This window comes from Carassius auratus, chromosome 46, assembly GCF_003368295.1.
Source record: "Carassius auratus strain Wakin chromosome 46, ASM336829v1, whole genome shotgun sequence".
NCBI lineage: Eukaryota > Metazoa > Chordata > Actinopteri > Cypriniformes > Cyprinidae > Carassius > Carassius auratus.
This window is the reverse complement of record NC_039288.1, coordinates 18,482,168-18,496,582: the sequence shown is the minus strand read 5'-3', so window position 1 is coordinate 18,496,582 and position 14,415 is coordinate 18,482,168. Positions and strand designations below refer to the sequence as shown.

The window sequence follows — 14,415 nt, the reverse complement described above, 5'->3', positions numbered from 1 at the left end:
GTTGGTGTCTGACTGACTCAAGGACAGTTTAATCCTGCAGGAATGTTCGACTGAAACCAGATCCTCTCCAGCGCCTCTGTCTCTGTCTGTCTCTGAACTGGCTCCTGCTGAAAAACAGCTTGCAACTTCTTCAATATGCATCATAATAATAATAATAACAATTATTATTGTCAACCTTATTACACATTAAACGTAAAAAATTTACATTATTTTTATTAGATTAATAATTGCATTATTTATTAAGTTCAACAACATCCTTAGGGTGCATGATAATAATTATAATAAATATATTATATTATTATTATTAGAAATATTTCATCAAACATAAACAATATTTTATGTTATAAAATTATTAATATGCATACCAAATTAAATCTTTTTTTTTTCAAATTTCTAATTTTACAGGTGTAAGACACGGTTGATCATTTTTGTCCTGAATTTGTGGTTTAAACCAGGATTAGGATTGCAGAAGCCGGAAAACTCCTCTCTGGAGCCCTGATTGTTGCTGGAATCTCCATGATCGGGATTCCGGGCGAGTCTGAGGATAATTCTGCGTCCCGGTGGATCCATTTCACCCTGAGCCGCTCACAAGAGCAGCTGAAATGGAAACAGGTGAGAGATGTTTAATAGTTTGTATACATAGTAGAAGTTATACATCATATACGAACTGTATGATTCTGTTTACAAATGTTCCATGCTGGGTATAATAGAAAGAACTCTATTCAGAAGTCCTGTATGTGCTTGTATGCACCACAAAACAATAATATGGCAAAGCATGGTGATTCATACTCGGAATTTGTGCTCTGCATTTAACCCATTCAACTGCACACACACACACACACACAACCAGATCACTAGCACATAGGTCAGATCTGATCATAAAATACCACACATTCTGTGACCTCACAGGTGTATGTGTCACTGTTTACGATGTGACCGATCAACATTACACACAGCACTCAGAGCGTGACGTACAGATCACACAAACACGTTATCTGTGTTACAGAGCAGTTCACCAGCACACGGTTAACTACAGCTGATCTTTCAGCTCTGCATCTGTGTAAGGAGCGTCATTACCTCAAATCACTCTCTTTAAAATTCTTCTAGCTCGGCCGATCAGGGTGTAACAGATAAAGAAGATTAAAGGGTCACAAACAAGACGTGAAAACAGATGGAAGCAGTTTGCATGGATCATCAAAGCTAAATTTCCAGTAGCCAGAGGAAGGTTTGATGGATAACAGCACAGGTCACGCAGGTTATGAGAATTAGCTTTTTGAAAGAAGCCATGAAATATGTTTATGACTGACAAAAAAAATTATAAAATAAAATACATGTATAATTTCATAAAACAAACAAATATATAAAATGAATAGTAATGGTAATGTGTTGGAAAAAGACAACGCTTGCTCTGTCCTCTATACTCATGTTTTGGATTCACTCCTCCACGGGCAGAAAATGTCACATAACCTTTGACCTTTCGGACAAGGGGCCTTTCATTTATTTCTTCCAGCTTGCTTGTAAAGAGACAAATGTTTTTTTTCCCTCTTTTTATATCTTATAAACTTCCACTGTAATGTAAAGGCACATAAGCTGAGACAGAGAGGTCAAAACGAACACACGGATCCTCACATACTGAGGTTATATAACACTTTGACCACAGGTTAGCTTTTAAAATAAATTTAAAAAATATACATTTTAAAATAGATAAATAATATTATCACAAGGCTGACTAAAATACTCTATTTTGATAAAATATACATATTTTTAATATTTGTAAAAATATTTTTGAAAAACTTTATTTATGGATTTTTCAGAGCCACTTACCACAGTTTTCGCAGTTACACCTGTAGGTAGCAACAAGTGACTGTATTATGAGAATTTATTAAATCATTCACTCAGATTTGTTTAAAAAAAAGTTGATTCATTTAGAAACGAAAGTGACCGTCATTAAGAATGAGTCATTGAATCGTTCACTCAACAGTTTTGTTTAAAAAGACAATTCATGAGTTTTTATTATTGTTGTTGTAGAAAGCTGGAACATGCACATAATAACAAGGCGGATTATACACATAAATACATATTTAACATAAAAAGAAAGAAAAACAAACTTTCATCGGGTTTTATGATTGTAGTAACTAACCAAGCTGCTGCAAGTTCTAATGTGATTTTTTTTTTTTACACACACACACACACACACACACACACACACACACACACACACACACACACACACACACACACACAATTTCCATAAACAACATAAATAAATATTTAGCAGACGCTTTTATCCTAACAATTCTTACCTATCATGTGTTCCCTGGGGATTCGAACCCACAACCTTGTGTTCGCTAAAACAATGCTTCACCACTTGCGCTGCAAGAACACTATATTAAATAATATCTAATAAATAAAATATCAAATAATATTTACATTTATTAAAATTTTTAATTGTAATATTTATTATAACTAAAGTATTTTTTTTCTAACATATGATGTTACATTGTATCCTTTAGTTACTTTCGTAAAAATAATGTTTCCTAAGAAAAACATAAAATCCTAATATAATTAACGAAAACATTTCAATCAATGCTTTAAAATATAATATGTATCAAATAAAAAATATAATATATTGAAATAAATATATTTCACACGTATATCGTGTCGTTTGTAAGCATCTCATTTACTGGCACGCTCTCTCTCTCTCTCTCTCTCACACACACACACACACACACACTGCTGTGCTGAGAGGGAGAAAGAGTTTGCGGCATCAGCTCTCTCTCACACACTCTTTAAACTCGAAGCGCTCGAGTCGCGCGCGGAGGAGCGGAGCTCGTGACGTCTCTCGGGTGAGTGAGTGTCTGTCTGCGCGGGAGTCATTCGCTGTGTTTTCAGGGTTTCACGATTGTTTTCCTCCGGTTTCTATGGTCTCTGCTCTCGAGAGCTTTGAGGACTTTGAGCTGCACTTGTTCCTCCGCGTCTGGATCGTTTACAGCAGGTTTATTCCTCCTCTACACGACAATACGCCCCGGTTTCCCCCTCCGCTGCGGCTTTATTCAGTGTTACTTTATATTTGGTTCTGAAACAATGTAACAAAAGGGAAATATTCGCTTGTTTTAAAGTACAAACTCTCATTGGCTGACAGCGACTGCTGTTCTCTCGTGTTCACTTTAACTGTTTGCATAAGTTCATTCAGACACAGTTAACATGGTTAACCTGGATCTGTCGCACTGTTTGATTAGTTGTGTTTTTTAATGTTAGTCTGGCATTTTAGGGTCATGTGGAGGTCTGCAGTCAAACTCGCATAAATTATCCCACACTTTTTTTTATCAGAACAACAAAAGAGGCTTCTAGTTCAAAATGAAAAGCTTTTTTCTTTGTGCGTTTTCTACGATTGCTAGTTGAGAACTGGTCAGGTTTTGCAAATGTAAGCAATGTATTTGGTGACAACATAGATATGAACTTAAGGTTTTTGTTGTTTTGTAGGAGTCATGTGATGTGCATTATAAGTAATATACAAGTAGTAAAATCTTACATGCACGCAGAGTTTTAATGAATAATTTGGTTTCATAATTGCATGTGCAATAGTCTAAAAATGTTGTTTAAAGTAGAAGTATTGTGTGTTATATTGTATTTGTGCAGTCAGCTGACATTTGACGCACTGACATATGTCAGCTAAATGCAGAAATGCTTTATTTCCCTGTATCTTTGTCTGTTTTTCCCCTGTTTATCCTCCTCTTGTTCGTAGAAACACAGAGAGTGACTCTTTCGTATCTCAGAGCAGGTGCCTGAAGGCCGTCTAAAATAGAAGCTGGTAAAAGAGGCTCGAGAGTGGAAGAATATAGCCCTGAGTTATCATTGAACGCCTGTGTGTCCATGACCTCTTGACCCCTGATGCCTAAACCCTGACCTCTGAAATGATAGTTTAGTCTTGGACTGCTTGGTATTTCGCTGTTAATTGTTAAAACTGAAATGCTTTTGTGAATCTGTTTGAGATAAACATGATAATGTTATTCAAAATAAAAATGGTTAAAACTAATTCTTAAGTTTAGTATGAACTCATTTGAAAAGTTAAGAAAGATGACGTAACCTAATACAAGTGCATTTCTGGTTATAATCAGCACTAGTCATTGCTGTTACACTATTGTTTCGTATTAGTGTCATTATCATCATCATTTGTTTGCTAAGGGGCAAAAAATCTCAGGTGAATTCCTGCAAACTTTACAGGATTTTTTGGAGGGAAATTTTGGAAAGTTTCTGGAAGTCTACACGCCTTTGCATCCCTGATTATGATTATTTACACTTCTTTTTTTTTTCTTTTTTTTTTTTTTTGGGAACTAAGTATTTTTATAAGAAAGGCTTAGGGTAAGTTGAATAAAACTTTTTTTCTAAAAAATCAATAGCAGAAGTCACAGTCATGATTTATTACTATGTTAATCAAAGGAATAATCAACTAATCTGGAGAGAGAAAAAATAATTTCTGAGTCTTTGACAATATTTTGTGTGTGTAATGAGGTCATGTGACAACAGTGTAGCATACTACTATTAGAAATGCCTGTATGCTGTTTCACATACTATAGTTTTTTTAAATAGTGTGCAGTGCAGTAATCTAGTATTTATTTTGAGCGTAACCTTGATCTCATTATGTGCTGTAATATTTGAGCAGATGCAATCCCCCTCTCCACCCCCCATTGGGTTCATTGGTGTTAAATAAGACCCTCGGGACATTTTTAATGAGGAAATGATCTCCTGAACGGGTCATATAGTGTATGTTCTTCTAAACATGGTTCATGTCGATGGCACATACAGTGACCTGCCTTCATGGTCACCATAAAAATGACTAGATATCACCATAGCTTCCTAGTTGATTGATTGCAATAAGAATTGCCTTTTTTTTTTGTATTACTAGTTTTTTTAAATGTTGTGTCTAAATATGCATATGCATTAGTTAAATATACAACAATATGCATATGTTTCCAAAACAGAAATCTGAACATTGGATAAAGCCTGGTTTTTATTTTATTATATGTAGTCATATTAGAGTTTTGTAAGGATTTGCATTTCTCTTTTTATCACTCCATAAATTAGAAAATACTGTCAACAGCCGAAAAAAAAGTACATTTGACTATGCTTTTGGAATTAAGTGTTGTAAAAAGTCAGACGTATGATATATGAACAAACCCATTCAGAATGTAGATACTGTAGGAATAAAACTGTAAAGTTTGGTGCATGCATGCAAGTGCTGTTAAAGTGGAGAGAAAAAAAAAACTCATAGCCTTAAAGAGATGTACTGAAATTGAAATCTACAAATGCAAGTAAATAAACTTTCCACTTAATGAAACCCCAAATCTCAAAACTGCCTAATGCATGAAAAAGCAATGTTTTTGCATGCAGCTTCCTGCTTTAAAAGTCAATGCAGCGATTGACCATCTTCAGACCTGAATGGAAGCGATAGCAGGGGTCTCTCATTAGCTTCGACCGCGTTCTTCATGCTAGTGAAATGCAATCTGACCAGAGTTGACATCGATGCCCTTTCCGCTGTCCGACCCTGATTTAAGGCTCCGTCCACATTGTGGATGCTGAAAAAGACCCGTCTACTGCGTCTAATGTTCCTTCACTTCACAAAAGTGAGATTTGTGAGCCGAACACAGTCATGCTTTGTGTCCCGCTGCCAACATCCCTCCATCTCCCAGAGGAGTGCGTAGAGAAGGACATGGACTGATAGGAGGACGCCCTTTCTGGAGAATAATTACCCCTCTAATCTGACCAAGGGCTCGTTTATGTAGCCCCAACACCTGCACAGGTCTCAGATCAGTCGTAGGGTCTCTTCATATGGCTGCTGTTTCTGGTTCTGTTCTTGAAGACTCACAGCAAGCGAGCAGTGCTTGGTAATCGATAACAGGGTTGAGTAATAACAAAGATGCCCTGAGGCCAGTGAGAGCGTCTCGCTTCAGTTGACAGGACTGCGCTGTGTGTCACTGCATCTTACCTTGGTGCTCATGCACATGTTTTACACACATCAATAATTAATTTTGTGTAATGTTGAATGTTGTTGTTGGGAGCAGTGTTTATAGATAGATGTCATAGTCGACGCAATCTGCAGCTCTTATTGCAAATATCGTATGTTATTGTATACACTTAAGCCAGTAAGATTTTTTAATGTTTTAATGCTCATCAAGGCTGCATTTATTTGACAAAAAATACAGTAAAATTGTGAAATATTATTACAATTTAAAATAAGTGCTTCCTATGTGAATATTTGCTAAACTGTAATTTATTTCTGTGATGCACAGCTGTATTTTCAGCATCATTCCTCCAGTCTCCAGTGTCACATGAGAATAATATGATGATTTGCTGCTCATGAAACATTTCTGATTATTGTCAATGTTGAGATGTTGATATTTTGTAGAAATTGTGACTTTTTTTTTTTTTTTTTGTGCACGTTCCCCTCCCTGTTCTTCTTCTCTTCTATAATTTTTAGGCCCACACACATTTTTCTTTTTCCTTGACCTTTATCCTCCGGTGTCCATGTATTTCTTGGCATGTGAAGAAACTCCTGGTAATTGGAGGTCAGAGGTCAAAGTGAAGTGGAATGCATTAGTTAAAGCCAGAGAGATTTGAAATAAACCACCCAGATTGCTACTTTTTGAAATGAATGGAAACAATTCTTTGAATGGAAAACACGTTGGATGTTTTGATTTTTGTGGTGAAAAATTGGTGAAAGAGACTTTCTGACGATTTTTTTAGCATAACATCATGCACTATGTGTCATTCACATTGAGCCCATTAAACACGTGTATTGAATTTGGTTTTAAATGAGCGTCAGGTTGTGTCGGGTCACAGGATGAGACTCACGCTTGTGTGAGATGATCATTTTAACCTCAGATTCCTGAAACAGGCTCATTCCAGAGGTAATGGATTTATTGGCTGATGGGAAAGCTGTTTTTGAAGCATCTCAAAGCACTCATTGTGTCGAGTCGACTTGATTTCTGTTGCATGCCACGAGTTCTCGGACACGGGTGTTGTTTTTGACCAGAAAAGACTAATGCTAGCCAATTCTTTCTTGGGAAATGATAATAATTATTCCTTGTTTGCATTTAGAGCAGCAGGTTCCAGCGAGACTTGTGTGTGTGAAAGCTGTGTGTGTGTAAGACAAAAATCCATTATGAAGATATTTTCAACTTTTTTTAACGGCTGTTTGGATTCCCATTCTGACGGCACCCATTCACTGAAGAGGATCCACTGGTGAGCAAGTGATGGAATGATATATTTAAACAACAAATGAATAAATCTACATTTTGGATGAACTGAGGTTGAGTAAATTCTCAAGAAAATAAAATGTTGTGGTAAACTAGGACTATTCCTTTAAAAACAAGCTTTCTGAAAGAGGATTTTGTGCAGCAGTGCCATTTAATGCTGTGTTCACACCAAACGCGAATAGAGCGTCTGGCGCGAATGATTTCAATGTTAAGTCAATGCAAAGGCGCGTTTACGCGCGTCTGGAGGTCTCGCGGCGCGAATGGGGCGTTAAGCGCGGCGCGGAAGACGCGAATTCGCCTCATTCGCGCGTCTAGTTCGCGCGAATGACGCGAATTGACGCGCGAATAGGGCGTTTCGCGCGAAACGCGCGTTAAGCGCGAAGGTGCTTTTTGTGCATTTAGCGTTTGACGCGAATTCGCGTCTGCCGCCCGAGTTGAAAAATTTCAACTTTGGCGTCAATTCGCGCCGCGTTAACCAATCAGGAGCCTGCTAGGAGTCACTCATTCAACAGAATGTTCCTGCAGCCTCCGGTTGTGCAGGAATACCCTTCTCCACTCATTCAACAAGGAGGAACGACAGATGTTGTCAGTGAGCAGTCAACCGGAGCTATATGACAAAAGTTCATATTTCTATAGAGACAGGAATAAAAAGGAATAAAAAGGACATATATGTATATAAAAAAACATATTAATAGATAAATTGAATAAAGGACAATTGATAAGAAACGTTTCATTTTACCCCAAACGAATTATATTTTATCTTGAACCACTAAAGAGACATCAGAGTCAGCGGCAAATGTCAGAAGGTCTAGCCGAGCCGAGGCTGCTCTCGGCGGATACATGATGACGGAGCTCCCGCTGATCATGTGTGGAGGTCATCTCCGAGATCGGCGAAACACATTTTTTTAAACAGACGCTGTCATTATAAATAAACCGCATATCTGAGTTTAAAACAACTACATTCTCGCCTGAAATACTTTTAAAACTATATTTCATGACACAGTAACAGTAATATTTTGAAAATTATCCGAATAAAAATGGCGGTTGAAAATGCTGCGTGAACTCAGCTGGCAGAAGCCCCCCCATGACGCGAATTCGCGTCTGTTGTGAAGTTAATTCCACGCGCGAATGAAGCGAATTACTCGCGCGAATGAAGCGAATGATCTCAAAATGGTCAAGCGGCAAACTAGACGCGGTAGACGCGAATTTGACGCTCTATTCGCGTTTGGTGTGAACACAGCATAAGAAACATTTTCGGTTCCTAAAAAAAAGTTTAAGTGAACCGTTCTTAAAAGAACCATATTCTTTCATAATCTGAAGAACATTTTAATAATCTAAAGAACCTTTTTCTACTATAAAGAATGACTGTTTTTTGGATGTTAAATGCTCTTCATGACCATTGATGCCTGAATGGGACTATTAATTTAAATGAATGATTTAATTAAAGCCATTGTTTTCTGTGTTGTTTAAGGAGTTTAACATGTAAAACATGAATTTAGCGATGAAATGCGTCTGAAGGGAGTGTTTGTAAAGAAACAGTGGAGATCAGTGGAGAACAATGTTACATTAGAGCCTTAATAATGTTCCTGGGTCAGTACAAACATCTCGTGTTAGAGAGGATGCATTTGTTATTCTGCCTGAAGCTCGTCAAGGTCTCTTGCACCAAAACAGGATCATTTTTTCAACTTTTAAACTTGTGAGCTAATACAGATCATGCACAATGTGACTAGATATGATTGATGCAGTAATGCTTAGAGGTTCTTCGTTACTTACTAGCAATTTCTGAGTGAAAACGTTCTGTTCTTCATCATGTGATGGCAGAATTGGCTGAAAACGGGCATGATCTGTATCTTTGCTTGTGTTTCGTGAGAATCCTGTGACCTTCTCGGTTGGGGTGGTGACCAGAAAGACACATGGTACCCAGTTGCAAACAACATCTGCTGTAGTACACTGACTCGTGGTCATTCTGTCTGCTCAAGGATCATTGTGTTCTTTGGTGTTACATTGTAACATTATCCAGCGTTCTAGAATGTTGAGTGCAACATTGTTAACCCAAATGTTAATATTAATATGTTAATGCATTTGAAGTTTTATATTTCTCAATAAAAAGGCAGAACTGATGTGATTTCACTAGCACACCTCCCTTTCAAATCGAAACAAGGAGTCACAATCTGTGGCTGTTCTTCCAGAACGGTGGTTTCGGAGAGAAGCAGGCAGGTACAAGGAAAGACAAGCAAATTAAATTGGGTAAATGATTGGCGTGTAGATGAGACACAGTTCAATAAATGTACATGCACCGTTTTCAACACAAACACTATTGATGATTCTTTCATATCACCTGGGAATTATCTGTGAATTTATTTTTATAAAGAGGTTCAATTTGAATGAATCTAGGGAAATTTGATAGACAAAAAAACTGGTGTAAGATTCACAAATTGTAAAATGTAATAAAATATAATTTCACAAATAATTAAATGGGAGGTATTACATTGAATTAAGCTTGCAATTTTGAAATAAATATTCCGAAATAGTAATTTCTTGTATCAGTTTTATAAAAAAAAAAAAACCAGTGTAAATTATTGATAATTTTATAACTCTGTGTTATCAACTTGTTTTAACATTAAAAGAAATTATGAAATTAAAAAATAATGATGTATTATGTATTAATGTGTAGATTCACATTCATTATGATATTTATATTGAACTTAGCATTCTTCAGTAAAAACCGAAGCTCAAAACTATTTAATATTTGATCATTTTATATTCAATTTCTAAGTTTTTTTTCTAGAACTTGTCATAGAAAACTTGTATACTGCTGTTTGAACGAAAGAAAAAGTGCATGTATATATCTGCTTCAGCTATGAACAGTTAATCAGTTTGATAATGTTTTTGTGCATATATATCGAAACACTACTGATATATCTACTGTGATCTTTTGTGTGTGTGTGTGTGTGAGACTCTTTTTAATTGCTAAATCCACACAGAGCAGTTTGTGAAGTCAGCTCAAGTTTTGATCAGGAGTCTGTGTTGTCGTCTCTTGTGTAGTGGTTAAATTTAGGATAGAAAGAAATGCGATAAGAGTGGATCAGCTTGAAAGCAGAACTCTGGCCAGGCCTGGTTAGACAGCCGACATGACCCTGTAAACAATAGAAACACAGCCAACACTGAGCCAGCCCTCTCTGTGCTGCGCGGGCATTGATTTTATTCTGCTGTCAGCCGTCTCAAGTGTGCACGGCCATGCACACACACACACACACACACACACACACATGCATGCACCAGCTGATCTGCGTTATTGTTTTGCACATGTCACAGAGGCAGTGTGTGTGTGTGTGTGTGTGAGCGTATTAATATCTGACATCAATATTTAATTGTTGCTTTGACTGAGAGTGAATGTTGAGGTTAAACCGTCTTCAACTGAAAGCCGTTTCTGCTCGACTGTGATGTTTGGCACATGCTTTTCTCAGAAAGGGAGAGAGAGAGAGAGAGAGAGAGAGAGAGGGAGAGAAGGAGAGAGAGAGAGAGAGAGAGTGAGAGAGGGGGGAAGGAGGAGTGTTCAGACCTCCACAGCCAGACACAACCATCAACCCTTACGACACCCAGAAAATCACAGATTTACTCTAAATTATACACACGTCTAGAAGCAAACAGACACGTATGAGACCGCAGACTCTGAAATGATTCTGGCTTGGGTTTTCTGCATCTTTGTGGATTTTGTGGTCATCTTCTCTGAGCCTCAGAGTGTCTTCACCGGCACTTGGTGAGTTATGCTTTTTGTTTTATGGGATGTGTTATTGAATGCATATTGAAAATTTAACATATATGAAGCAGATTAATTGCACACTTGCACATTTTATAGGCTATTTTTGTTTTTTCTTTCTATATATATTTTATTTTATTTTTATTTTTTTGATATTAGATGCATTAGAGAATTTAACATGGCAGACATGAACATTTTGCAGATACTGTTGGATGTTAGAAGGCATTTGGTGAGTTTAATGTTTCTTGAATGTTTTGGGATGCATATTGCACATTTTAATAGCAGTAGTTTATTTGATAACTTGGAGATTTTATAGGTTCTGTTGGTTGTTTATTTGGAAGCATTTGGTCAGTTTAAGTAATGTTTCTTGTTTTTTCTTGATGTTATTGGATGCCTATTGCTTATTTTTAAAACATGCACACAATAAATTAGTTGAGAACGTTTTACGGATTCTGTTGATTGATTGGTTAAGTTTTTTCATTTTTAAGCGTGTTTGCATGTCATTTTGCATGTCAAGCATTGCTATTAATATTGCTCATGCTGAAGATTATTATAATTGCATGCATATCTCACACAGACATGCATGATTCCTCAAATTGAACACCGTATAAACTGCAAAGCAAACACTTGCAACACACTAAAATCAAGCAAGTTTTGCATTAATGTGTAAATGTGAAGTCTCGTATTGTGTCAATTCCTCCCGTCAGACTTCATAAGATGTAGTTTATTGTGGCTATCTGGCACATGTCTGTACGCCTCCTTCAGATGTGATCAAATGCATATTTAAACCTCCACTGAAATCAGTCTGTTTTTCTCTTCAGTTGTGAGTTTGTGTTTCTGTACGGCGTGTGTGAGAGCCGAGATCAAAGCGCACACACATGCCGCTCAAGACCCATCTGTCCGACATGTATGTGTTTGTATAGCTGACGTGGAAAACACCTCAACTCGTCTTTTGATTTAAGGGATCAAACCTCACACTCAAAGTCCAGCATTCATGATGCAATCAAACCCCAGATGATAAAATCAAATGTGAAATTCTAGTTTTTAAGTGTTTAGCAAATTGCATTTTTTTGTTGAAACCCTGAATGCAACCTTTACAGAGTGGAACTGAAACTTAAGTTTTAAATGCGAATGTAATGGTGCCTGGTAAATGGATACCTTTGTGATCTATTGGGAGAATCATGGCTTGTGTTTTCCGTCTGCTTGCAGATTTAATCCCTTGGAATCGTTGAGGAATTTCATACCCTCATTGGAAACTTTTGGAAATATAACATTTGGGTCGATGGCCATATTGTCTCCCAGAAGACTTCAGTGATGTCACAGAAAAACACACGTCATCTAGAACCAATTAAAAGCCAATTAAACAGTGATGTAATTGCATTAATTGATGCTGTTGATTAACCCTTAACTGTCACCCCGTCCCGTATACGGGATGCCTATGATTACTTCACTATATTACAGTCAAATCTAATCTAATCTTGACAAACTATATATCGTTGGAAAGGTCTAAGACTTCCAAATATATAATTTACCAATGTTTTTTTGTAAAAAATGTATGTAGGAAAAGTTATAGATTAAATTAGTGAGTGCACCCTCAAAAATCTACATCATAACAGGAGTCTTGACCTTTGTTTAAAAAAGACTTCCTCGTTGCCTTTTTCTCGATCACATTTTAGAAATCATCAGAAATTATATATCAACAGAAAACTTAAAATCTCAAAATTCATCCTTTTAAACCCATTTTAAAATCCGACATTGCATTACCATTTACATGGCACATCAAAATCATGTTACAAAATGTTTTCAGTCATGAATTATAAAAATTTAGGTTTGTTTCATGCACATTCAAGTCTATCTTCAAAAACGTGAAAAATGTATAAAAAAAAATTTCACAAAAACATGATGAAGCCCAACTAGGTAAAGATCATGTTCCATGCAGATATTTTGTGATTTTACTGTTGATATATTAAAACTTAGTAATATGCATTGCTAAGAACATTATTTGAACAACTTTAAAGGGGATTATCTCAAAATTTTGAAATAGTTGTATCTCATTACCATAACAAACCATGCATCAATGGAAAGCTCATTTATTCAGCTTTCAGATGATTTATAAATCTCAAATTGACCCTTATGATGGTTTTGTGCTCCAGGGTCACATATAAGATTCTGATTCTGAAGGATCAATTTAAATTGATGTTAATAATTTAATAATAAATTCAATAATTTATGAAGCTGACAGTGTGCTGGAGTTATAATGATATAAGGGGAAATGAACAAATAACACACAAGCCCTGTAAGATATCGCTCTCTTTTTAGCACCACTGCTTGATTTGGCACAGTTTCTAGGATTCATATTAATCGATATTTCGGTTACACAATGTTAGATTCACTGGCAATGTTTCAGAAATCAGGTTTTGAATCGGAGTCAGTGTTGTCTGATTCACTCTGAATGATTCACTCTTGGGAGTCAGGTAAAATTTTTAACAAAATAGGAAATACGTTGCAAGAATACTATTATATTGTAAAAATGTAGTGTTTAATATAGAAATGTAATGTGTTTTAATTGCACTTGTGAGTCAGGTTAAATAGCTTTCGGAAGCCGGTTTGAATCGCTCACGTGAGTCGGATTGAATCTGTTGAATGAATCGGAAGTAATATTCCCATTTCGTGCTAGACTTGTTATTTGATCAGCCTGCCAGAAATTGAGATTCAAAATTGCATTAAAAAAATCAAAATAAACACAATGAATTCATGTGACAATGTAGCATTAAATCGTTTGAAAGACTTCCATAAAGAGTTGCATGCAATGTGAAGTACACACTGTGCAGCGAGCAGTATGTTAGGATTGTATTCTGAGCCTTTGTGTGTGCAAGTTCAAATATCTCCCCCTCCTAATGTGAAAGTCCTTGTGTCCTCTCCACAGATCTGTGAAGAGCTCTCTGCTCCATCTTCAGCTGCCTGAGACGTGAACCCCAGAAGACTCTTAATGAATCAGTATTCGCCGCTCGATGCCATGGCGTTCAAGTGAGTAGTTGTTTTCCTCTTTATTTTTCTTCTCCTGTATGATCTCAGTCCCTATCATTAGGTTAGCAGGGGTGCAGGGTTACGTCTTCAGTCCAATGCATGGAAAGCGATGGCATATAAAGGGTCTTTTCTCCGAGGGCCCCTCGGAGACGTTTGGCATTCGCATAGAAGCTGATTTGCATTCCATCTTGGCAGAGTCGAGGTTTCTGACGCTGGATGCTTGTTGGCTGCTCGCTTGTTTTTCTGTTTGGCCCAAATTCCTGTTTTCTTTCTTTATTTCTCTCTTTCTCTTTCTCTCCTGCTTGCCTTTGCCAGTTAGAAGACAATGAGGAATGGAAAAGATGACTGTGTTCAGGAGGTATTGGTCAGATG

At 36.8% G+C, this 14,415-nt stretch overlaps 1 protein-coding gene across 8 annotated transcripts in view; it reads left to right on the top strand.

Moving 5' to 3' along the window:
* The first annotated feature begins 2,728 nt into the window (after positions 1–2,728).
* The window catches only part of LOC113064462 (semaphorin-4D-like), a 52,158-nt gene continuing 40,471 nt past the window's right edge, over positions 2,729–14,415 (top strand). For 4 of the 8 annotated variants that reach the window (XR_003278821.1, XM_026235336.1, XM_026235330.1 and 1 more), the window contains exons 1-2: positions 2,729–2,846; positions 13,943–14,043. Coding sequence is in view for 5 of the 8 variants with exons in the window: in XM_026235336.1 (XP_026091121.1) it covers positions 14,006–14,043 (38 nt within the window). In the remaining 3 variants the exon portion in view is untranslated. Of the gene's footprint in view, positions 2,847–2,869; positions 2,996–10,768; positions 11,017–11,175; positions 11,246–13,942; positions 14,044–14,415 lie in introns of those variants that run through there. The other 4 variants (XM_026235332.1, XM_026235333.1, XM_026235335.1 and 1 more) reach the window with 4 other exon arrangements.